This window comes from Lipotes vexillifer, unplaced genomic scaffold (assembly GCF_000442215.2).
Source record: "Lipotes vexillifer unplaced genomic scaffold, Lipotes_vexillifer_v1.1 scaffold504, whole genome shotgun sequence".
Lineage (NCBI taxonomy): Eukaryota > Metazoa > Chordata > Mammalia > Artiodactyla > Lipotidae > Lipotes > Lipotes vexillifer.
In genome coordinates, this window is record NW_006785225.1 from 606,948 (window position 1) to 631,369 (window position 24,422).

The window sequence follows — 24,422 nt, forward strand, 5'->3', positions numbered from 1 at the left end:
CACTCTGGAGCCGTTGCCCCCAAACATAGGCTTGTTTTAGAGACGGTGTTGCTGTTACAGTGTCGTCTCTGCATTAGTCAGGATGCCCGGGTCTCCATGGAAACGACTGCCGAGTCACGACAGCTGTCCGGTGCCCTACCCCCAGCCACCCCACATCTTCCGCCAGGCTCCCTACTCGGACTGTTTTTCCTGGCTTTTGTTTCCTCACCTGCAGTCCTCTTGGGTGCGGCTCGGCGCTTGCTGCGTGCTGGGGTGCAAGCCTAGGCCACTCCTGCTACCTCCTGGCTTCAGACCCCTTCACTTTCAGGGGTTGGGTCTGCTACTCCCATGGGCACTGTGAGGATCAGCGACTAAACAAGACAGAGAACGCCCATAAGCCTGGTCCCAGGTGGGGCTGTGGCGCTGTTTTTTCCACCACCTATTGCTTCCCTTTACCGGTAGAAGCTGGGGAGACTGCTCATCTCCCCACTCCCCGCCAGCAGCTGAGATTGTGTCTGGTACTCTGAGGACTCAGCTCCGAGGGAACCATGGATTCCTGCAGGTAGCCTCGCAGCCTCGGGTGCACACCCGGGTGTGTGAACTGCCCAGTCTCCCAACTAGGGAAAAACATCGGTTCAGAGACTGGAGCCCTGGGAGGAGCCAGGAGCAGGAGAGGGCCTCTCTGAGTCCCTCTTCTCCGCAGCCCAACTTGGCCAGAACAGCTCTAGACTGGGTACGTTGGACACATGAGGCTGGAGGCTTCCTGGAGGAGGTGGAGTTTGACTAAATGAAGTGAGGAAAATGGTGGGGGTGGGGTAAGGTACAAACACAGGTGTTTTAAGCCTCATTCTGCATTGGGGTTTTCCCAGCATACCTGGGAAGCCTGGAGGACAGCCCTAGACCTCTGTGCCCAGACCTCCCACAGTGACCAGTAAGGGAGTGTTGCATCCAAGACAGAGTGGGCCCAGGACCCAGAAGGCCCTGGACCCACACCTGGCCTCCCAGCCTCCCTCACCTCCATCTTCCCCAGGAGATGGAGTTCTACATGCGGACCTTCAGCCATGTGCGCCCAGAGCCCCCTGGCCAGGCCAGGCCTGCCTCAGTGAATGCCAAGTGAGTGCAACCTGGGCAAGTGCCACCTCACATCTCCCATCGGCATGGCAGGGCCATCTGAGGTGGGAGAAAGGGGTTAGGCCAAAGCCAAGGCACAGGTCTTGGTCCAGGCTATCATGGCCTTGGACAGATCAATGCCCCTTTCCAGCTAGGAAGGGAGGCTTATTTTAGGACCTCCAACAGGGTGGGATCTGAAGGAACAACAGCATCCAGCATTTATCCTCCCACTTCCCCTTCAGCCCCTCCCGGTTCCCTGCCACCCGCGGCCACGTGGAGCCTCCACCGCCCTCCTCCCCAGAGACTCTCGCTCTGCCCCCCCGGATCCGACCCCAGGTAGGGGGGGACTGTGCTGGGCCCCCTGCCCAGGTGGAAGGGGATGGGAAGGAAGCCTCTACCCCTCTCCACTCCTGCGCGTCTTTTGGCGATGTGAGGCCTGGGGAAGGGGTACTCAGTCTTCCCCCTGTCTCTGCAGAAAAAAAGGAAGCGGCGCATGTATAAGGAACGGACCTCCAGAACCTTGGACCGGGAGCCCCCGTTGCCCAGGCTGCCGGGTGAGCGCCCCTTCCTGACCGGATCCTGCTCGGGGAGCTACGAGGGAGGGAAAAGTAGGGCCCTAAGTGAGTAACAGCTCCTAGTCTCACGTTCCCTTCCGGCCCCATAGGGCCGCGGACCCCCGGCCGCCGCTCTAGCTCGTCGTCGGATTCCGCTGACGCCAGCCCTGCAGGCGCCTACCACTCGGCGTCAGCCGAGCCCATGGACGAGATTCCAGTGGCTCAGACGCGCCTAGGCAGCGCCGGGCTGGCGCTGCAGGGGCGTGCGCCGGCCGTTTTTGTAAGCCCGAGTAGCGGCGAGCCCGGTGCGCGGGGCGGCCCGGAGGCCGGTCCCGCTTAGCTGGGACAAGAAGCAGGGATGGCGGAGGAGCGGCGGGACAGACTCTCTATGCAACACCCCCACCCACGCCGTACTGAGTGCACTTTAGGGGCCTCTAAGGGCCGGCGGGATCGGCCCCCTCCCCCACGACTCAGCAATAACAGCCCCACCAGCCGTGATGCTCCAATAAACTTTTTTATGCTTTTGCGGAGTTAGTACATACCTTCTTAATGGCAAGGGCCACGGGCCCTCCTGGAGCCGGACCATTGCCAGTCAGCCTAGGGGCAGAGGGTGAGGTGGGTTCCCCCCGCCCGCCACACCGTACGCTGGGTGGCCACCCAGATTGTCATATGGAGAAGCTCAGGTATGGGGCTCCTGGTTGGGAAAGGTCCTGGAAGCTGCCTGGAGGAGGTTATTTTTCTTGAAGATAGGGTTTGCACTTGGAGAGAGGAGGGGAAGCAGGCTTTGGGGTCGGGAGGCAGCAGCGGAAGCAGAGACTGCGAGGCTAACACCGGGTTGGGGTGGGACTAAATGAGGACGCGGACCCAGGAAGTCCAGGAGCTTTTCCCTGGCCGCGGGAGAGACGTCGGTGTACCAGGATTTGGGGGCTGGCACTCGTGATTCGTTTACTGTCCCCTCCCGCCCCCAGTGACCCGGAGTTGTGACCTGGGATGCCACACGTTCATTGGAGAGCTGTGGTCTTGAGCCAGCTTTAGACCCCACTGTCACTAAGGGAAGGGACCTTCCCACTCCTCTGCACGCCCCCCCCCCACGCCCCCCGCCAAAGGCCTTCGGTTGCTGCTCTGGGAAGTTGGATCTACCCTGGAGGCGGGGATCAGCTTTGAACTTCAGGTCTGGTCACCCCAGCCACAGATGCAACGGGATGAGACTATCGCAGCAGCTCCGCCCCCGCGGAGAGCGGAGAGGGCGGGGTCGGGTAGGTGGAGCCAGCGTGACCTTGGTCACTCTCCCGCCGAGACAGCCCCGGGGGTGGGACTCGCCGTCTCTGTGGAGACCGAGAAACAAGGGAATAATACGGCGGAACCGCCCGGCCTGCAGTCCCGCCCCAGAGCCGGCAGGGAGCAGAGCTGCGGAGCCGCCTAGTCTCCTGCGTCCATCGGTCCATTCTTGCGTCTTTCTTTCTGTCCATCGAACGTGCACTGCAGGAGCAGCCACGAGGGAGAAGCCGGTAGGAGACCCCGGCGCCGACCACTCTAATCAATATCCTGCACGATAAGAAGGGGGTGGGGTGGGAGCGGCCTGGGAAGGGTCCCAACCCTGGATGGTACCGAGTTGAGGACACCAGCTGAGTGGTCCTGCCCTGGGCCCAAACGTTCCACCCCCACCCCCAACTCCTTGCTGACTGATTACTTCAGCTGTCCCAGCGGGAGCGAGCGTGGCCTGCAGACCCCTGGGACCGGGGCCTGTGACTTGGCACCACCTGATCAGCCTGAAATTACCAAGAATCCATCTTCTCACAGACAGGAGTGAGCACAGGTGCAGGGTCCTGCTAGGCCACTGGAACAAGCATCCTGTGGCACTCAAGCTCCCCCAGACTTTACCCTTGGTGAACAAAGTGCGGGTCTCCTTCAGATTGCTGGTGGGAGATTGCAGTGTAGGGAGAGGGAAGGGGAGTGCTGTTTGAAAGGGATTCTGGACCCACCGAGTTGCTGCAATGTAGGAGCTGTGGGTGATCCCAGTTCCAGAAACTGCAACTTAGGGATGGGTGAGTGTGGTGACCCGGGGAGGGTTTTCAGTGTTAAGGCCAGTGGTAGTGGAAGGCGGGTAGGCAGGCAGGCAGGCTCCAGGCTGTGGTTACTGGAGGCTCTATTATAAAAGGGAGAGGTGGAAGATAGTTGCTGAGGACACAACTGAGGGTGTGGTAAGGGGCTGCAGATGTATGGAGAGAGGGTGAGTTGTGAGGCTCTGGTTAGGGGTCTCAGTAAAGCCTGTGGGTGTGTGGACGGGGGACCCAGTCCCAGGGCTGCAGTGCAGGGCTGAGGGTGTGGTCAGGGAGGCCTCAGTACCAGGCTGTGTTACATGGAGGGAGTTTCAGTGCAGAGCTGAGGGTGTGGTTGGGGACTGCATTGGGTACTGTGGGCAGGTGTGGGGAAGACCCTTTAGTGCAGGGCTGAGGGTATTATTGGGGGGCCTCAGTACAGGGCTGTTAGTATATGTGTGGGGCGTGCATGCTGAGGGAATGGCCCAGGGCCCTGAGTCCCAGGGCTGTGGGTGTGGTCAGGGGACTGCAGTAAGGGGTGTGGGGGGCACTTCAGTGCAGGGCTGGTGTGGTCAGGGAGGTCTGAGTACCAGGTTAAGGGGTGTGGTCAGTGGGACTAAGGCCGAGGGTATGGAGGGCCAGGGCTAAGTGCACACAGCTGTGAGAGTGTGGACTAGTGTGGTGGTGCTCAGGGTGTGGCCAGGAGGCCTCCATAGAGGGCTGAAGGTGTAGATGTTGGGGAACTGTGCTTCAGCGCAGAGCGTAGGTGTGAGGATTACAGGGCCAAGGCCCCAGTCTCACTTGCCATCATGCCTCTAGGGGCTCATAACTCTACAACCCCCCACTCAGGCTAGCCCCTCAATCTCCTGCTCCTCCTAAACTCCACAAATTGGGACGTTACAGCCCCAATGGCTGGAAAGGGGCCAGGAAGCCACGGTTGTGCCCCAGACGCTGGGAGTGCTGATGTGCCCCACCCGTGAGCCCATTCTCCAGCCCAGCCCAGCAGCACTGGGAGCTTCTCCCTGAGCTGCCCTGACACCATCCTGCCCTTAGCAACATTCTCCAAGCAGTACCACCCTCCCTTAGCAACTGTCTCCAGGCTTCACAAACTGTGGCCAGGCCAGCCCCAAGTTCCCCTTCCCTCATGTTTTTGTTTAACAGCAAATAGTAACAAGGTCCCAGCTGGGCCAGCTGTACCCCTGCCTGTGCTCTGGCTCCCTTCTCAGCCTGGGCTGGGTCTTGCTGGGTCCTCATGACCCTGAGAGAGACACTGTCCTCACTAAATACCTGCCCAACCAGCAGCCTGGCCTGGTCCTGACCCAGCCTGGCATGGAACTCCCAGGGAGGGGGCCCGCTCTGCCACCCTCACTTCCACCCAAGCAGGCCTTGTGCCAGGGCCAGATAGAGCCATGGCCCCAGCTGCTGCTCTCACAATTTTTCTGGACAGTGCTACTCTGTTCCCAGCCTGGTGCGAGCATCATGATTTCATCTTCTGAACTCCACTCTGAGCCAGGCTGGCATTAAGTGACAGGACCTTTCCTCTCGGGGCTCTTCCTCATGGCTCTGGGGCCCAGTCAGACATTGAGTACTGGCCTCTTTCTGCAGGCAGCTCCATCTCCAGCTCTGAGGGTATGTGGCAGAAGTGCCTGCAACTTCAACCTTGCAGGTTTTGAGGTAGAGGCAGTGATGCTCTGTGCCTTGGGGTTGGGGGGGAGACCTTGGCTATGAGGTGACCAAGATGGGTCCCTAACAGGGTGGCATGGCAGCAAGCACAGATGTGGCTGGGCTGGAGGAAAGCTTCCACAAGTTTGCCATCCATGGTGATCCCAAGGCCAGTGGGCACGAGATGAATGGCAAGAACTGGGCCAAGCTGTGCAAGGACTGCAAGGTGGCTGACGGAAAGGCTGTGACAGGGACCGATGTCGACATCGTCTTCTCCAAAGTCAAGTGAGCCCCAGGCATTCCCTGCTTCTGATGTTCCCAGAAGGGGAATTGGGGGGCTGGAACCAGGGAGGATGTAGAGAAGGGGGAAAACTCATGGTGTCCACATACCTGGCAGGGGGAAGTCTGCCCGGGTCATCAACTATGAGGAGTTCAAGAAGGCCCTAGAAGAGCTGGCACCCAAGCGATTCAAGGGGAAGAGCAAGGAGGAGGCCTTTGATGCCATCTGCCAGCTGGTGGCAGGCAAGGAACCAGCCAATGTGGGTGTTACTGTAAGTGCCCTGATGGTCTCGGCTGGCCACTGAGGTGGGTATGGGGAATCTTGGCTGGGGTTGGAAGGGCTGGGCTCCCTAACCAGGTACCCCTGGGGGAACTCTGTCCAAACAGAAAGCAAAAACAGGGGGTGCTGTGGAACGGCTGACTGACACCAGCAAGTACACGGGCTCCCACAAGGAACGCTTCGATGAGAGCGGCAAGGGCAAGGGCATTGCTGGGCGGCAGGACATCCTGGATGACAGTGGCTATGTGAGTGCCTACAAGAATGCAGGTACCTATGATGCCAAGGTGAAGAAGTGAAGCCTGGGAAGGCCCCCCCTAGCACGGCTGCCCCTGCCAGAGCCTCAGGCCTGCGCCTAAGGGGCATGTGGAGCAAGAGAGCCCGGTCCCCTCCTTGCTGGATCTGCCGCCCAGCGCTTCCTGCCCAGCCCTATGGGGCCAGGCCTCCAGACCTCTGACCTAGACTGCTCTGCATCCCCTTCCCCTTTTTCTTTCCCCCTCAACTTCTGTCTGTCTGAGGAGAGCCTGTGCCTATAGCCTCACCACCCCAACCTAGCCCCGGGCATGGCTAACCCCTGCCTGCTTGCCTCATATTTAAGCTGCTGCTCTGGCCAAGTGCCTAATTCTTACCCGGACCTCAATAAAGCCACCTTTTGTACCAATATGGCCTGGTCAGGTATATGACAACAAGGGTAATGACATTCACACCCCACGACCCCTCTGTCATCAACCCCTTCCAAGTCGCACTCTGCTGATTCTTCCACTGGCAGCCCTGCCCAGAAAAAGACACACACCAGGCCCCTTCCATTAGCACAGAGCCAGGCTGAATGAGGATGCTCTATAGGAAAATCAAAAGCCTTTTACCTCAGCCCTGACCTGGAGTTCTGACATCATGGCTATCTTTCCGCAATTAGGGCCTCAGTCTTGGCCTCTCGGCTTTCACAGCGGGGGCGGGGCGGGGCGATGAGACAGCAAACTCAGACTGGGCTAAGCATTGGTGGGGCCCAATGCCAGGCCTCAGCTCTAAGCTTGCTGACAGGCCTCCACTCCAGAGGGCTACCAAGGTGAGTCATTCTGGGCTGCATCTCAGAATATCAGAAAATGCAAGACAGCAGACAGTAGACAGTTCAACTCCCAATTTTATAGCTGAAGAAACTCAGGCCCAGAGAGTGAAAGGGCTTCTGCAGAATAGAGGCCAGAACCATGGCTCTTGCCTCCCTGGCCAGGCTGTTTCTAACACAGCAAGCCCCAACACTGATTTCCAAAAATGAGGCTGGATGGCCAGCAATAGAACTTGGCACCCAACATCAGCCTTTGACAGGTGAGCAGGGTGTCCAACAGTGAAGGGGCCTCTTGCTGATTCCCTCCCATCTGTTCATCATCCCAGGTTGCAGGGCGGTGGCGGGGGGCGGGTCTCTCTCTGATCCTGAGAACTCCTGGGAGCTTTCAGATCAACCTTTTCTCCCCTCTGAGGTTCTCAATGTTAGGCCAGAGTTATTCCCAAGTCTAAGGCTTTGGGGCCAACTCTCCCTCCTTCCTTTTGACAAGTGGGCTGGATGGAACTCAGGGACTGCCCAGAGTCCCTAAGAGTGCTAGAAAAGGCTTAAAAGGCACACATTCACAAATATTTTTTCTTGACCCAGATAACAAAGCAAAGCAGCACAACTGTTTATTCCCTCTCCCTTGGGCTGTTCTAGGATGTTCTTGCCCCAGGTGGCCTCGGAGTCCCTTGAGCCCAAAGTCACTTGGAGCGAGGGTAAAGAGTGGTAGTGTGGCTTGGAACAGAGACGCTGGGGGGTGAGGTGAGAATTAGAGAGCAGAGATCATCACCTGGTCACAGCAGAGCCTTGCCAAATGGCTGACAGTTGTGGGATCCTCCTGACTCCGCTGACCTTGCATTGCTCAGGGAAGAGTTTCAGACAGCTCTACCTCTCCCACCAGCATACAGTAAGAGGAATACTTCCTCCAGCCCTGGGGAATTGGTTTAAATTGCAAGCTTACTTAAATTAGCATAATAGGAGAGAAACCCAAATCCTGCAAATTGGCCTGGTCCAGGTTATTAAGCTATTAAGCTGCAGGTGAGATTACCATCCAGTGCATTATGGGAGCAGCAGTTTGGCCCCTCCTATGATTGGCAGTGTGGCTTAGAGGAGCCCAGAAAGAGAACTGGCCGAGTCCCGAAACTCCACCTTGTAGGAGTAAAGCCCCCTCTTCTTTAAAAGTTATGGAGCCTGAGGGAAATCAAGGCCTACCCAGAGCCAGGAAGACCCTTAGTCTAGCAGAATCTGGTTCATGGCAGTAACTGACCAAACAATGCCACTTCAGCCCTTCAGTTATCACTGCTCCATCTCCCCATAGCCTCCTCATAGTGGAAAGCTTTGGGTACCCTTGCTAGCAAAGCCAGTTGGGCAAGGAAGAGAAGTTAGGATCTGTGGGATGGAGCCATTAAAACCCTCTATGTATAACTGGCGGGAAGGCCAAACCTCAGAGGGGCCCTGCCTCTCCTTTTGGAGAACTTCCCTGAGGACCTGTTTTCCATCCCAGCCTTGTTTCCTTCTTTCTCCTAATAGTGCCAGGCCCAGGATGAGGAATTCTTGTCCACTTATTTTCTACTTGCTTCAGGGGTCTTTCCCCACTCCATGTTGAGCCCACTTAGCCCCATAGGGCAACAACTCTTTGGCCCTTCCCTTGATGCCACCAATCCCTACCCCTGCCCTCTGGACCAAGGGCTACACAGTGAAAATCAGAAACACAGTTGACCTCTGCATGAGTGACCAGCAACCCTAGAGAGGGGCCTGGCCTAGGGTAGGACCAACCACTTTCAGTGACAATAGAAAATAGAGTGGAAGGTGACTTAGTCTGGGTCAGGCTCTTTGCTCCTCCTTAGAGGTACCCTGAATAGGTTCTGGGCTAGCATTCATAGGAGATTCATAGGAGAAGGAAGGGAGGGCTGGGTTGTAGAAAGAAGTCGGTTATCCCTGCCCCCACCTCCCCTAGCCCCCATCGGCTGTCCAGTAAGTTGGCCTGTGCACTGGGCTGGGACGGTGAAATATGACAACACAGGGCTGTAAGGCTACTAGCTAAGGCTACCCTACCTGCTCAAGGCTTAGGCTCTTTGGAGGCCTCTCAATGGGGCCAAGACAGGCCCAGGAGAGCGGGGAGGGGGGCTGTTCTTACTGACACTTCCAGAGAAAACGAGCTGACTCTAGCTCCCTCAGAGCCATACAGCTCAAAGAAACTTATGGCTCCTCTGTGCATGCTCCTTTTGGGAACCTACATAAAATTGAGAGATCTGTAGATTTTATTTATAACTTAGAGATGTGTGATCTTAGTTGTGATCTTCATGTCTCATTATTACAGCAATAGCTCTCCTTCCCTGCACAGCACCTGGGTCAGGGGAGCAAATAAGTGTCTAATCTTTCCACCTGCCTCTCTCTCTGACATGACCCTGAAGATGAAGAGAAGTACAATATGACATTAGGTTAACAGTCCTTTGCCCTCTACAGCTCTCTGGCAACATTAGCTACTTGTGCAACCTTGAAGTAGAGACATACCTAGAGCCACTTGCATTATCTGTTCCCATTGATGCCTAATCAATCAGGATTAAAGAAAAGATTGATCCTCAGTCTGAAATACAAGGTACTGACATGTAAAGTGGATGCTGAGCCCAAAGCTAACTTTCAGAAGCCACACTTCTGGTCTGGACTGCACCAGCCTTCTCTCTTATCTCTCTAGCTCCTCTCTGGTCCACTCCACATGGCCGGAGGTCAATCTACTCTTCTTATAGAGAAAGCTTCTCAAACACAAATCTATTGAATACTACCCATCTGCCTTCCCAATCTAAAATCTTTTGGGAGCCATGCGACCTAGCTCCTGTGTATCTCCTCTCAGGCCCTCCATTCCCTGAATGAACCATGTTCCTTCCCATTTCATGGCCTTTGCTTATGCTATTTCTCTCTGCAGCTCTCCCCACTCCTCTGCCCTCAATCCTATGCTTTGCCTGGTGACCTCCTATTCAGTTCTTCAGGCCTTGGTTGAAAGATCATTTCTATAGGGGACATTTTCTTGATATCACACCTCCCTCCCAGGCTAGGACAGGTCCCCCAGTTATATACTGTCATGGCACCATGTCCTACATCTTCCCTGCCCGGTGATCCCTCTGGGGGCCCCAGACTCTCCTACTCTGTACTCTTGGCCTAGGAGGCTCTGCACCCCCTCTACCTGGTACCATTGTACTCATTCTGCCAAGCTTCCACTCAAACAAGTCCTCACTGATGCCTTCTCCAATTCTCCAGAGTAGGAATTACCTACTGTCTGTCTGTCTTTCCAGGATCTCTCTAGGCTTTTATTTAGGCCTGTTTGGTACTAATGGCAAGCTTTGAGCTCCATCACACAACTAAACCGTTGGCTGCTCCAGGAAGACACTGGACCTTGTCACCTTTTCACTATGGTGGGAGAAAACCCAAAACACGTTTGATGAACTGATCAATAGAGGTTCTTCAAAATTTCTGCTAACACAAAACATATCTGGCCATGGATGTTCTTTTTAAACTTCCTACTACACAGTTTCAACTGACACTTGGGAAAAATGTCTAGTGTTTTTTTCTTTTTGACATCTTCAGCCAAACGTTTCTGTGTGATATGATGCCTAGGACTAAGTGCCAACTATTTATGTGGGCAGAAGGAAAGAACGACTTGATGGGAGGAGATAAAAAGAAATAAAAAGGACCAACATAGTCTAATCAAAATAAGATTTTTTTCTTAATCTTGTGAGTGAATACCACCATACTAGTGGCAATGACACTGAGAGCCCCCTGGAGCTGAGAGGGAAGCTGCAAAAAAGGTGTGCAGTGCTAGCTCCATAGCCTAGGCTCTGGGACAGAGTCTGAAACACTCTGTATTAGATACTAACCCGTATCATGTGCCACTGGTGAGGAGGAAGACAGAGTGCTTTTCCCAAAGGGCGATGATCTCCCCAAACGATGACTCTTCTCAGGAGGCAGGAGTGCTTTCCCAGAATAACCTTTTTGCTCTTTAGTCAGCTGCTGCAGCAGATACTCATTAGTTACCACCAGGGATCTGAGGCATGGAGAAAAAAGACAGTCATGAAGTCATAAAAGCAAAGTAGTTGCCATTCTGACCTGAAATGTTTGCTAAAGATAAATGTAAAAAAATAAATAAAAATAAAAAAATAAATGTAAAATGAAGTAACATCTTTAAATAGAAAGAACTGTCTGATTTATGAGTTGGTTATTTTAAAAGCAGGCAGACAGTTTATTTATTCATTGCAGTTCTGTTTACATTCCATACTGACTGTAGCAATAACATAGTTCACATTTTATATAGTGATTGTTCTGATCTTTCCAAAGCACTTTCATGATGAAGTAAGTAGACGCACGGGGAGACTGGCACCTGACCAGACCTCCAATTTCTATCCCCAAATCTTAATTTCTACTTCTTCTAATCTATCCTGCCTCTGCAATTAAACTCATGGTGCTAGTCATGACTGTATTCTTGGACTCTGTATTACCATGTAATGTTGGAAGCTATCAGAGACTGCCCCTCCCCGCCAAAAAAGATGCATGCACAATGCTATTCACTGCAACACTATCTGCAACAGCAAGATACTGTAATGTCCATCAGTAGAGGACTAATTAAATACACACACAGTGGAGTCCTATGCATGTATAAAAAGGAGTGAGAACTAACTCTATACACCACTGTGAAATGATTTCTAGATAAAATGTTAAAGCAACATTATGCCTCTTTTTATATAATAGAGGGGGAGTATAAATACACACCCACACCTGCAATGGAAGGCTAGTGGGAAGGAAGGAAAGGACAGAGGAGACAGGTAAGGAAGCTAGATTTGTCTGAATTTATCTGATTTTGTGGATCTGACTTTGGGACCATGTAAGTTTTACATTAATTATACACAAGATTAAATCAAAATAATAAAAATATTCCCTATGAATCAAACAAAATGAAATGAATTGAACCTGTATATTGAATTGATGGTTTAACAACACACAGAAGAATTATTTCAAGTTACTCTAAAATATAGCATCACTAAAGATATATATCTTAATGTTCTCAAAGTGTGGTCCCCAGGCCAGAAGCAAGAGCATCACCTGGAAACTTACTAGAAATGCAAATTCTCAGTTCCCAACCCAGATCTGCTGAATCAGAAACTGCTGTGTTCTGGAAAGCAGTATTTTGATCCCTGAGCAAACTGGCCTGGATACAGGTGGTTTGCACACAGAATAGAGTTAATTTGAAAAGTATATAGATATTAACTTGCCAAGTAAAACAAAGGAGATAAAGGAAAGTAAATATCTGCTTCCAGAAGTCAGCTAGATGGACCCAGTCCTACCTCTGACTTTCGTGGAGAAGGGCCACTGTCTCCTCCAGCTTTTTCAGCTGGGCAAGCTCCTGGTTCAGGTAAGCCACCTGCATGTTCAGCTGTTGGTTTTTGCGCAGAAGATCATCTACAAAGGTTACAGTAGCCAGGGGTGAGAGGATTCCAAGCGGCTAGTCTTTGAGCAGAGCTTGAGTGATCAGGGAGACATCTTGAAGACTTGGGGGCCCCACTGCACCCACCTCCACACTCCATTCACCATTCCCTCCGTTGGAGACAGCAGATATAGTGGCAAGAATATAGGGTTTCGCAACAGACATATCTGAATTAAAATTCAATCACTTAATCTTGCACGTTAGTTCATTTTGGTGAGTTTCACTAGAGCTCGTAACCCTGCCGGGTAGCACTGTTATAAGGAGTCAGTGAGACATCTGTGCTCACATAGCATAGGCAGTCAACAAATATTTGGTCTCCTTGTATTCTCCATTTTAGTTCATGAATTGTATGTCCTTCACTCTGTACGGAATATGTGAAAACATCTAGAACTGTGTCAGGCACATGACAGTAGCTCAATGAGTGCTTTCAGAAACTGGATTAGTGGCCAAGGCATTCATATCTAGCTTTCCAAATATGTTGCCACTGCCTGCAATAATAAGGTAGGTAAAAGCACAGGAACTCTGGTCCTAAGAAAGTCGGTCTTCTAGAACAGTAAACTTTAATATGCTTACAGGTCACCTGGGGATCTTTTTAGAAAACAAATTCTGATTCAGTAGGTCTGAGGTGAGGCCAGATGTTCTATATGTCTAACAAGCTCCCAGGTGATGCTAATGTTGCGATGTGTGGCTCACATTTTGAGTAGCAAGGTTCTGGAAGGTGGAAATCAGGGCTGCAACAGCTGTATTTATCACCAGTAATCCAAAATAGAGAACTGGGTCTCATGGCTGATTGAAAATAGGTATCTAAGGCTTCCCTGGTGGCTCAGTGGTTAAGAATCCACCTGTCAACGCAGGGGACATGGGTTTGAGCCCTGGTCTGGGAAGATCCCACATGCCGCGGAGCAACTAAGGCCATGCACCACAACTACTGAGCCTGTGCTCTAGAGCCTGCGAGCCACAACTACTGAAGCCTGCGTGCCTAGAGCCCGTGTTCCACAACATGAGAAGCCACTGCAATGAGAAGGCTGCACACTGCAACGAAAAGTAGCCCCCGCTCACTGCAACTAGAGAAAAGCCCGCGCAGCACAACGGACACCCAACGCAGCCAAAAATAATAAATAAAATAAATAAATTTATTTAAAAGAAAAAGAAAGTAGGTATCTAGTGAATAAACACCTATTTATTTTCAGGGCAGATAAGTGGAGAATGATGTCTTGATTATTCAGGCTTACGAATACCAGATAGTGATGAGATTCAACTCTGGAAATTCAATGCTGATTTCCAAATCAAATTCCTCATTCAAATCCAAATACCCATAATGTTTGTTTGTGGGTGCTGAGCTAGAAGCTTAAAGTCGAGGTAGACTTTATCTACCTAAACTATACTAATAATAAAGTAGTACAAATCAAGAATTCAATAGGATATTATTTTTCACTTATCATAATGGCAAAAAAATGTAATACCCAGTGTTGGCAAGGGTGAAATGAAAAGGCATTCAAATACATACTTACTGCTGATATGAGTGTAAACTGAAACCATCTTTCTTGGGAATGATGTGTGTAACAAAAACCTCAAAATGTCCACATCTTTTGACCCACTAATTCTACTAGGAAAGTCTGCTAGGAAAATAGTCTAAAATGTACACAAAGATTTATATACGCAGATATTAATAGCTGCATTATTTATCACAGCATAAATATTAGGACTCTCAGCTCCATCAGAAGAGAAGAAAGAGAATCTTAGAGAAGCATTTTCACTCTAGGGTCTTTTCTTCTATTTCAGGTCTTTTGAATGTTTGGAAATTCTTAGAATTAGAATTATTTATAATCTAAAAATGGCAGCTTTATTTATAATAGCTAACATTAAAAACAACTATATAGAGGACTGAATAGAGAAATATGGTATATTCATGTAACATTATAGGAAATGCCTGTGCTATTAAATTAATAACATTAGGTTGTAGAAATCAATTGCCTAGGGTAGAGAGTAGCGGGAACTGAGTGCACAAGGGTCAAACTTTCTAGAGTACAGAAGTGTTCTGTATTTTGACTGGGATGGAGTTAAGTGAATATATATATCTGTCAAAACTCATCAAACTTAAAATGTGTGTATTTTGTTGTACATAAATTAGTTTTTAAAAATCAAGACAAATTTTAATTCTGAGTTAAATATATGTATAGGCATATGGTGAAAGAAAATATACCAAAAACACTAATTGTAGTTATTTCTGGGTAGTGAGATTATATTTTCCTTATATTTTTCAAACTTTCTGTAAAGAACACGATCTTCTGCTATAATCAGAAAAAACAAGTGTCTTTCTCAAAAATAATGACAATAATAACACATTTGTAAATGCTTTACACTAATAAAAGAGTAAACTCTTTTACTCTGGTAACTCAAGTCACCTGCATTACAACTTTGAGGCTAGATGGTTGTTTCCACTTAGGAAGCCATGTGAGCTCTGGATGACGAAGCTTATTAAACGGGCCATCTATAAACAAACGGTTGTCTTGGGATGCACCACACATTGCTTTCCTGAACTTACCACAAGTGTGGGCCTGGTGCCCACTCACAATCGAGGTGGTAGCACCTTCCTTCAATTGCTGGATTTTTTCTGACAAAATGAGGTTTTCTTCCAGCACTCTGACCAGTTTTTGCTTCAAACTTTCCTTTAGATTAGAAAACAAAATACAAACACATTAAGAATCTGAAATTCTGAGGACTGCTTTTAGAAAACTGAAAAAATCTTTCCTCTGTTTAGTGATAAACTGAATGGAGGTCAGCATCTCTCTTTCTCACTAGAATTTTAATTCATTGGTAAACATAGCTCAAGTGCAGCAAACAAATTTATCACATGCAGTTGCAATCTTTCCTGTGAGTTATCCACTACTCTTGCAGAACAAGTGGTTGTTTTGACAAGTGGCCAGCATCTGAGTCACCTATCTAAAGTTTCTAGAAACTAAACTGGATGCCTGAAAATCCTCTAATGTTAAGAAAAGGGGGAAAAAAAGCCTAAGAATATGAGTCCCTTCTTTCCCTCCCAGAGCCAGCAGCCTAACACTCTAGGAATGGCCCCTGGTTTAGGGCTCTCCATCAGAAGGGAGGAAAGATAATCCCAGAGACATCTAACTCCCCTCATCTGAATCAAACCATAACCTTCAAGAACATGGTCCTAAATGTTTTCATTCTAGGGCCTTTTTTTTTTTCTTTTTCTATTTCAAGTCTTTCCTTAGAATTTTTGGATTAGGGCTAGGATTAGGGAGTCATCCCTGCAAAAACTCCAAGCTGTCCCTGCAACTTTTGTGTTCCAGATTTGCACAGACTGACTTTTCTATATTTCAGTTCAGAAACATCTAGGTGCTCGTGGTGATGATGTTCTTTATGGCACAGATCTGTTCTAGTCTTGTGCCCCATCCTTTTCTAGTAAAGGAAGAGTAGGAAAAGAAGATGAGAGCAGCATACCATGTCATTAGGGACCAGTTGCCCCATCTTCTTCAGTTCCACCTCCCTCTTGTGGGAGGCTTTTGATGTATCTTCAGGACATGAGCGACACCACTGCTGAGAAGGAGCAGGGACTACCAAAGTCAGAAGCAGATCTCGGGCAGGACCTGCCAAAAATTCAGGTTGGGCACACGCGCCAATCTTAAAAGCTAAAGCACAGAATTCCTGGTCAATAACTACCAGCTCTGTAGGACAAACAGGGTAATCTAATATCCCCTTTTTTCAAGAATTTAGTAAGTGGCTGTAAGAGATGTTTCATGATGGAGATAAAAAATTATGGGCTTCCCTGGTGGCGCAGTGGTTAAGAATCAGCCTGCCAATGCAGGGGACAAAGGTTCAAGCCCTGGTCTGGGAAGTTCCCACATGCCGCGGAGCAACGAAGCCCATGCGCCACAACTACTGAGCCTGCGCTCTAGAGCCCGCGAGCTACAACTACTGAGCCCACGCACCACAACTACGGAAGCCCGTGTGCCTAGAGCCTGGGCTCCGCAACAAGAGAAGCCACCGCAATGAGAAGCCCATGCACCGCAACGAAGAGCAGCCCCCGCTCACTGCAACTAGAGAAAGCACACATGCAGCAAGGAAGATGCAATGCAGCCAAAAATAAATAAATAAAATTAATTTAAAAAATTATATCCCAGGGCTTCCCTGGTGGCGCAGTGGTTGAGAGTCTGCCTGCCAATGCAGACGACACAGGTTCGAGCCCTGGTCTGGGAAGGTCCCGCATGCCGTGGAGCGACTGGGCCCGTGAGCCACAATTACTGAGCCTGCGCGTCTGGAGCCTGTGCTCCGCAACAACAGAGGCCGCGATAGTGAGAGGCCTGCGCACCGCGATGAAGAGTGACCCCCACTTGCCACAACTAGAGAAAGCCCATGCACAGAAATGAAGACCCAACACAGCCATAAATAAATAAATAAATAAATACATTGTGTATTATTAAAAAAAAAAAAAAAAAGGGACCATTTAAAAAAAAAAAAAATTATATCCCACATCTATGGAGAAACAACAGCAGACCCTCATGAGTGCATGCTCTGTGCTATTATCTAATCACTGATGAGTGGCTCCTGGGGATAATTTCCTACAAAACAAGAGCAAAGGATCAATGTGGGAAGGAAAGTAACTGGGCTAAGACTTCTTTTCCTGTATGTCCCTTTAGAAATGAAAAAAAGAACATTTTGGTACATGACTCTAGAGTCATGTACCAAAATGTTCATTGCAGCTCTATTTACAATAGCCCGGAGATGGAAACAACCTAAGTGCCCGCCGTCGGATGAATGGATAAAGAAGATGTGGCACATATATACAATGGAATATTACTCAGCCATAAAAAGAAACGAAATTGAGCTATTTGTAATGAGGTGGATAGATCTAGAGTCTGTTATACGGAGTGAAGTAAGTCAGAAAGAGAAGGACAAATACCGTATGCTAACACATATATATGGAATTTAAGGAAAAAAAAATGTTATGAAGAACCTAGGGGTAAAACAGGAATAAAGACAGAGACCTACTGGAGAACAGACTTGAGGATATGGGGAGGGGGAAGGGTGAGGTGTGTTAGGGCGAGAGAGAGACATGGACATATATATACTAACAAACGTAAGGTAGATAGCCAGTGGGAAGCAGCCGCATGGCACAGGGAAACCGGCTCGGTTCTTTGTGGCTGTCTGGAGGGGTGGGATAGGGAGGGTGGGAGGGAGGGAGACAAAGAGGGAAGAGATATGGGAACATATATATATGTATAACTGACTCACTCTGTTATAAAGCAGAAACTAACACACCATTGTAAAGCAATTATACCCCAATAAAGATGTTAAAAAACCTGGTGGCGCAGTGGTTAAGAATCTGCCTGCCAATGCAGGGGGACACGGGTTTGAGCCCTGGTCCGGGAAGATCCCACATGCCTTGGAGCAACTAAGTCCGTGAGCCACAGCTACTGAAGCCCGCGCTCCTAGAGACCGTGCTCCGCAACAAGAGAAGCCACCACAATGAGAAGCCCTCACACTATAACAAAGAGTAGCCCCCACTCACCACAACTAGAGAAAGCCCGCGCACAGCAACGAAGACCCAGCGCAGCCAAAAATAAATAAATAAAAAAAATTTTTTTTTTAAATTAAAAAAAGAAAAGTTAAGCCCAAACAACTTTAAAGTTTCCAGTTTTTTACTTAAACCTTTACCACCAACAACAGCTCCTTGAATTCTTCTTACATTAAACAACAAATAAACACATGAGGACAATATTTGCAAAACCGTTTTCTCCCAAGTTCCTAAAAGAGAAGCCCTAAAAAAGAGTCCACATCATCTAGTCACTGGAGTTTTTTGAATCATATTTTTTGAATCGAATATTTCAATAGGCATCTCAGAACTCTAATGATCAAACCCAATTTCTGTTGTATTTATTGTTGGCACTTTCCCAAGGATTATAAAATCCTTTTGTAAGCATTAACATGACCATGCTCTATTTTATATCTCATCACTCAAAGACTGTCAAGAAAAAGTTACAGGAGGAACAAGACAATTGGTACATGAGGGAAGAGTGCTGATAAAAACAAACAGGGAAGGGAATTCTCTAGAGGTCCAGTGGTTAGGACTTGGTGCTTTCACTGCCGTGGGCCCGGGGTTCGATCCCTGGTCGGGGAATTAAGATCCCGCAAGCTGTTCTGTGCAGCCAAAAACAAACAAGCAAACAAACAACACGTTAGAAGAAGATTATAAGAAAAATGCAGGTTTGTCGATCACTGTGTGGCTGAGAAATTTTGGTAAGTGATCATGAGAACTATTTTCCCTGCAAGTTAAGGGGACTGAGTGGCTTTTATCAGAACATAGAGCAGAAACACAAAGCAGAAGCAAGGTCTGAGCCCTTCTCCAGGAACTGAGAATTCACTCACTTACCCAGAAACTTCTTGTTGAGGAGGAGGGAGCCGGAACCGTTCCAGTGCTTATCCACAAGCTCCAGGAGCTGCCTGAGGACAGTGGCCACATGGGATGCTCTGGCAGAGACTGGGGGACTGTGGTTTCCTGGCAAACCATGCAAACTGCCCAGGTCACTAGAGAGAGGCTCAAGAAAAAAACCAAAAAACCCAACCATTTGTCATTCTAATGCAATAAGGGAAGTAAAAATCCAGACATTTAAAGTGTTAACACTGGGCTTCCCTGGTGGCGCAGTGGTTGAGAGTCCGCCTGCTGATGCAGGGGACACGGGTTCGTGCCCTGGTCCGGGAAGATCCCACATGCCGCGAAGCGGCTGGGCCTGTGAGCCATGGCTGCTGAGCCTGCGCGTCCGAAGCCCGTGCTCCGCAATGGGAGAGGCCACAACAGTGAAAGGCCCGCGTACCACAAAAAAAAAAAAAAAAAAAAAAAAAAAGTGTTAACATTAAAAAAAGAAAAAAAGAAAGTTGGTTTCATCTTTTAGTTTGGATTTGAATAGAATATTAATGTCTAAGGCAAATACAATAATATATACAAGGATAATTTCAAAGGTAACAGTATCTTCTATGATAATTTTCTGTAGAGATTTTCAGAAGAAAACAAAAAATGTTTTAACACCTATGTCTATGGCTCAATGTATTATGTTATGTAATATGCAAAGATTAAACTGCAGAACATTTTTTAAGGTATATCATAAAATAAAATGGGGAGTAATTTAATAAAAGTTATAACTCATAAGCTTATATTTAGTATATTAATATATAATAAACATAAATATCCCATAACATTTTTTTTTTTTTTTTTTTTTTTTTTTTTTTTGCGGTATGTGGGCCTCTCACTGTTGCGGCCTCTCCCATTGTGGAGCACAGGCTCCGGACGAGCAGGCTCAGCGGCCATAGCTCACGGGCCCAGCCGCTCCACGGCATGTGGGATCTTCCCAGACCGGGACACGAACCCGTATCCCCTGCATCGGCAGGCGGACTCTCAACCACTGCACCACCAGGGAAGCCCTCCCATAACATTTTAAATGTTATGTTAAATGTTATTGTTGGACCCAGTACTAAAGATACTATTTATTCAGTAAGAATCTTACATATATAGATGTATAGACAGAGCTCTCCAATGAAACTCCCAATTGTTTATTCATTCAGATATGATGTATATGTCTATTTATTTAGTCATGTCTGAACGAATAAAAAACAATTGTGAATTTTACTGGACAGATCAATCTACAAATCTTTTCTGTAGGGTCTCAAGGGACTTCAAGAAAGCTGTTATATATTAAAAACAGCCAAATTATTTCTCAATCTTTGGCTCTTTTGATATTAAAACTATAGATGATTAATTAGATATCATATATCATATATGACAACTGTGAAGCAGAACACCAGACAGTGATACCTATGACTTGAGTCACACAGGTGGCCTATGATTAATAAGGAAAAGCATTACAAATGGGAAAAACATTTATTCAACAGATCTGTACTGAACACTGATCACGTGCATGGAGAGTTCTACATAAGGACTGTGAACATATGAAGAAGTAAAAGATGAGGTCCTTAAGAAATTAACAACCTGATTAGGAAGAAGTCATAGAAAAACTGGTTACACTACAAGCCCACTTTAGAGGATCTTGTCAAAAATGGATATTTACTGTCATTGGTTTTTCATGTATTGGTAATTCTGTGTACGCATCATGGAACAACTTAGAAACACATACATGTCTTTACGTATTTTCTTTCACTTGTCACAATGCGGTGAGAGTGGGGGATAATTTTTTTAATGAACTTTGGAATAATTTTGTTACTTTTAATTTTCAGCAAATTAAAAGCTGAAAAGCCATGCCTCACGGCTTTTTTTTATTTTTTATTTTTTATTTTTTTGCGGTACGCGGGCCTCTCACTGTTCTGGCCTCTCCCGTTGCTCCGGACGAACAGGCTCAGCAGCCGTGGCTCACAGGCCCAGCCGCTCCGCAGCATGTGGGATCTTCCCAGACCAGGGCATGGACCCGTGTCCCCTGCATCGGCAGGCGGACTCTCAACCACTGTGCCACCAGGGAAGCCCTAAAAATTAATTTTTATAATTTGTCTATGATTCTAAAGTCAGTTGGTCAAAACTAAATTTTCACAAATTCATGTTTGGTTTAATTTTGTGTGTTTTTTTATATGAGATTATTTTTTATAACTTTTTAAATGCTATTCGGATTTACACCTTTCTAGAAACTGAAAGGTGTATTTCTTTTATATTTATATTCAAACAGCTCTTTTATAACTTTTCATATAAAGAAATATAGTATCTAACAGGAAAAAATAAATGGGAATTTTTAAGATAGTCCAGAAAAGTGCATTGAGATTTTAATTGCTATTTTAACAATCCTATCACATGAAATAGAGGTGGAAAAATCTCCTAGAACACGTCTTATTAATATAGCACCCAAATATCCTAAGTGTTGCTGTACCTTCGCCCTAAATACATTAACACCAGTGCTCTTTGTCTGGAAAAACAGGCATCAGTGGCTGAAAATGGAAAACAAAAAAGGACCAAAAAGTCAAAAAAGTATTACAAGACTGCCCCCTTTGGTGCACAAAAATTACAACCACCTCCAAAGTTTTGAAAACTGAATAGAAAGTATTTAAAGGGTAAAAAAACCAACCAACGAAACAACAAACCCCCCTTATAAACCCATGTCAATGTGCAAAAAGATTTCCATCAACTGAAAAATAAGTGACTAGAAATAGTTGTTTTTGACCAAATCCCTTGCTTTCTCACAAGGCAGTAAATGATTAAATGATTCGTATGACAAAGATTATGGGTTCAAGGGAAGAGCATGCCCCAAGAGCTATAGTTCTTTTAACTAATGAGAAGAAAGCTTCATGATGGAAGGAGGGCCTGGAGAAAAATTAATATTCAAACAGATGCGAGGAGAGAAGAAGGCATTCTCCATGGAGGGATGTATGCAACGGCAGCAACAAAACTTAGTTACTAAGTAAGAACAACACTAACTATCATACTACAATTTTATGAAATGAATTATATTGTATATGTGGGAATGGTTCTTGATTTGTTGTTCATTCTCTGAACCAACTCTCAGCTAAAAATCCCTTGGAAAATCTAATTCATCTTCTTAATCTAATTCATCTTGGAAAAAAATTGGAATAATTTAAATTCCTGGACAGGAAAGCAATGCTTTTAGAAGAAATATCCCAAGCAAGTTAGTGATTTGTAGCCAAAGCAAATATGTAAACATGATAGGATTATAAACATCAATGCTACAGAGATCACTCTTCAGCCAACCCTGAGGCCCTGGCAACTTCTGCATTCCTTCCTGTGGTAAACTCTGTTCACCACTTCTTATTATCAATGTACTTCACTATGTTTATGCTCTGGAAGTAGAATAGGGACCCTGCTCCCTGTGACAGAAATGAGGAAATGCTGCAGAAGGGGAATGACCTTCCCAAGGGCAAAAGAATCACAGGCTTTGGCCTGGCAGTATTACCCACTGGCCTCTGAAAATCCCTTTGAATTTCTACCTCTTTTCATCTGAAGCACCACCACCAAAACAGAACCCCATTCTGCTCTTGGACCTGATGTGGTTTTGCACAAGCACAAACAAGCCAACACTTGCCTCGCTGCCTGTAGCATCTCTGAAACCATGTTTTGGATTCAGGGTACCAAGGATATTTTCTTTCCGTTTGAATCCTCTTCTCGATGGGCTTAATGACCCCTTGGTCAAACTCTCTCTGTTTTCTGAAGTCCCAGTAGGCAACAGCAGTGTCCGCAGAGAGTCTCCCAGGATGGTGTTGTTTGGGAAAGAACCATGTGCTGGTGTTAAATCGCCGAGGCTGGTGGATAAGTTTTGCTCTACATTCACCAGCAGAGCAGGGTCGTTGTTGAAATGGGTTGTGGCATACAGATCTGTGAAGGAAACAGGCCAGGAGATGAACCTGCTCTTCAACTCTCTCATGTCTTACTTCCATCCTTACCCTGTCTGGAGTCCAAGGGTCATAATGATCTCTCCCTAGTATATACCCTCAACTTTCTGGACCCTTTCTCTCTCCCTCCACCTGACAGAACCCCAACTCTGGTTAAATCCAACTGTGCACATACTCCAAGCCTACAGCAGAGCAGTGGGAAATGACTGGAGAACAACATATATCTCTTTCCAACATCTTCACTTTAAATTCATAACCACTATCTTAATTGGGCCCGGCTATCCTAATACATTACTCTAATCAATTTACTCTTCTATTCTTTTTTTTTAATTTTTATTTTATATTGGAGTATAGTTGATTAACAATGTTGTATTGGTTTCAGGTGTACAGCAAAGTGATTCAGTTTTACATATACATGTATCTACTCTTTTTCAAATTCTTTTCTCATTTTTAAAAATGTTTATTTATTTATTTATTTATTTGGCTGTGCTGGGTCTTAGTTGCAGCATGCAGGATCTTTAGTTGTGGCATGTGGGATCTAGTTCCCTGACCAGGATCAAACCTGGGCCCCGTGCATTGGGAGCGAGGAGTCTTAGCCACTGGACCACCAGGGAAGTCCTACTCTTCTATTCTTTGAGATCACTATTTCACATCTCTCTTCTCCTCAAACTTTCAACACCTTCTACCCCCTCCTCACTCTCAGTTGCTGATCTCTTTACTTCTCTGAGCAGAAGAGAGGCAATCAAAGAAAACATCTATGTGATCTCACCACTAAATCTACCAATTCCACCTGTATTTGTGTCTATAAATTCCCTCCCTTCCTTCTTGTAATAGATGAACTATCTGTGCTTCTATCCAAGGCCAACCTCTCCACTGGTGGACTGGATTCCATCTCCTCTTGACCACTCCCCAATTTTTTGTTCTTGTAATTGTCCCTTTTCTCTCCTGCATCATCAATTTTCTCTCTACTGGATCATTTCCACCATGATCTCCTTGATTCCATCCCCCTTCCAGCTACATTTCCATGTCTTTCCTCCCCTTCACTGCAAAACTCCTTGAAGGGGTCATATATACTCGGTAACTCTACCGCTTCTCCTTTGATTCTTTCTCGAACTCACCTCAACAAGGCTTTTATTAGCAACGCATCTCCTGAAGCTGCTCACTAATGCGTTGCCAAATACCATGATCATTTCTCAGTCCCAGAAGTGTTAAAGGCATCTATTAAGGACATCTGACACTGTATTTATAACTCCCTCCTTCTTGAAACATATTCTTCACTTGGCTTCCAGGATACCACTCCCTCTTGGCTTTTTTTTTTTTTTCTCCTACCTGAGTAGCTGCCTCTTTCTTGCTCTCCATGATGGTTTCTCTTTATCTACGAGATTTCTAATTGTTGGAGGACTCAGATTAGTCCTCAGATATCTTTCCTATCTATATTCACTCCCTTGGGGAGATCTCATCTAGTCCGTTTTAAGGCCATCCACACACTTAATTCCCAGCCCCACCTTCTTCCCTGAACTCCAGACTAATATGTCTACTTATCAAATTGGCATCTCTGAGAAGTTTTAATAGGCACCTCAAACTTAAGCTGACTAAGACCAACTCTTGGCATCCATCCTAAAACCTGTTCCTCACACTCTTTAGATCGGAA

The 24,422-nt window shown here is 47.1% G+C and overlaps 3 protein-coding genes across 4 annotated transcripts in view; 2 read left to right on the plus strand and 1 right to left on the minus strand.

Moving 5' to 3' along the window:
• The window catches only part of ZDHHC1 (zDHHC palmitoyltransferase 1), a 13,580-nt gene extending 11,597 nt beyond the window's left edge, over nt 1-1,983 (plus strand). Inside the window, exons 10-13 of the mRNA XM_007457327.1 lie at nt 1,010-1,092; nt 1,332-1,425; nt 1,565-1,643; nt 1,754-1,983. Of these exons, the coding sequence (XP_007457389.1) occupies nt 1,010-1,092; nt 1,332-1,425; nt 1,565-1,643; nt 1,754-1,983 (486 nt within the window). The remainder of the gene's footprint in view (nt 1-1,009; nt 1,093-1,331; nt 1,426-1,564; nt 1,644-1,753) is intronic.
• Nucleotides 1,984-3,025: 1,042 nt separating this feature from the next.
• Nucleotides 3,026-6,561, plus strand: TPPP3 (tubulin polymerization promoting protein family member 3). Of its 2 annotated transcripts, none has more exons than XM_007457283.1 (4): nt 3,026-3,151; nt 5,436-5,629; nt 5,742-5,895; nt 6,011-6,561. In XM_007457283.1, exons 2-4 carry the CDS (start codon nt 5,442-5,444, stop codon nt 6,197-6,199), a joined length of 531 nt encoding a protein of 176 aa, XP_007457345.1. In that variant the 5' UTR covers nt 3,026-3,151; nt 5,436-5,441; the 3' UTR covers nt 6,200-6,561. The 2 variants fall into 2 exon arrangements, with proteins under 2 accessions (XP_007457345.1, XP_007457344.1); XM_007457282.1 differs by lacking the exon at nt 3,026-3,151 and adding an exon at nt 5,240-5,311.
• A 4,191-nt stretch (nt 6,562-10,752) lies between these two features.
• The window catches only part of LRRC36 (leucine rich repeat containing 36), a 47,856-nt gene continuing 34,186 nt past the window's right edge, over nt 10,753-24,422 (minus strand). Inside the window, 6 exon segments of the mRNA XM_007457284.1 lie at nt 10,753-10,978; nt 12,273-12,387; nt 14,958-15,081; nt 15,875-16,020; nt 18,804-18,969; nt 22,465-22,754. Of these exon segments, the coding sequence (XP_007457346.1) occupies nt 10,753-10,978; nt 12,273-12,387; nt 14,958-15,081; nt 15,875-16,020; nt 18,804-18,969; nt 22,465-22,754 (1,067 nt within the window).

Excerpts from the sequence above, each read along its gene's own strand:
- TPPP3 (XM_007457282.1), top strand. The coding sequence starts at position 5,240 with ATGGCTCTGGGGCCCAGTCAGACATTGAGTACTGGCCTCTTTCTGCAG. Across the intron at positions 5,312-5,435 it reads CTCCATCTCCAGCTCTGAGG|GGTGGCATGGCAGCAAGCAC; the intron begins GTATGTGGCAGA and ends GGTCCCTAACAG. Across the intron at positions 5,896-6,010 it reads CAGCCAATGTGGGTGTTACT|AAAGCAAAAACAGGGGGTGC; the intron begins GTAAGTGCCCTG and ends CTGTCCAAACAG.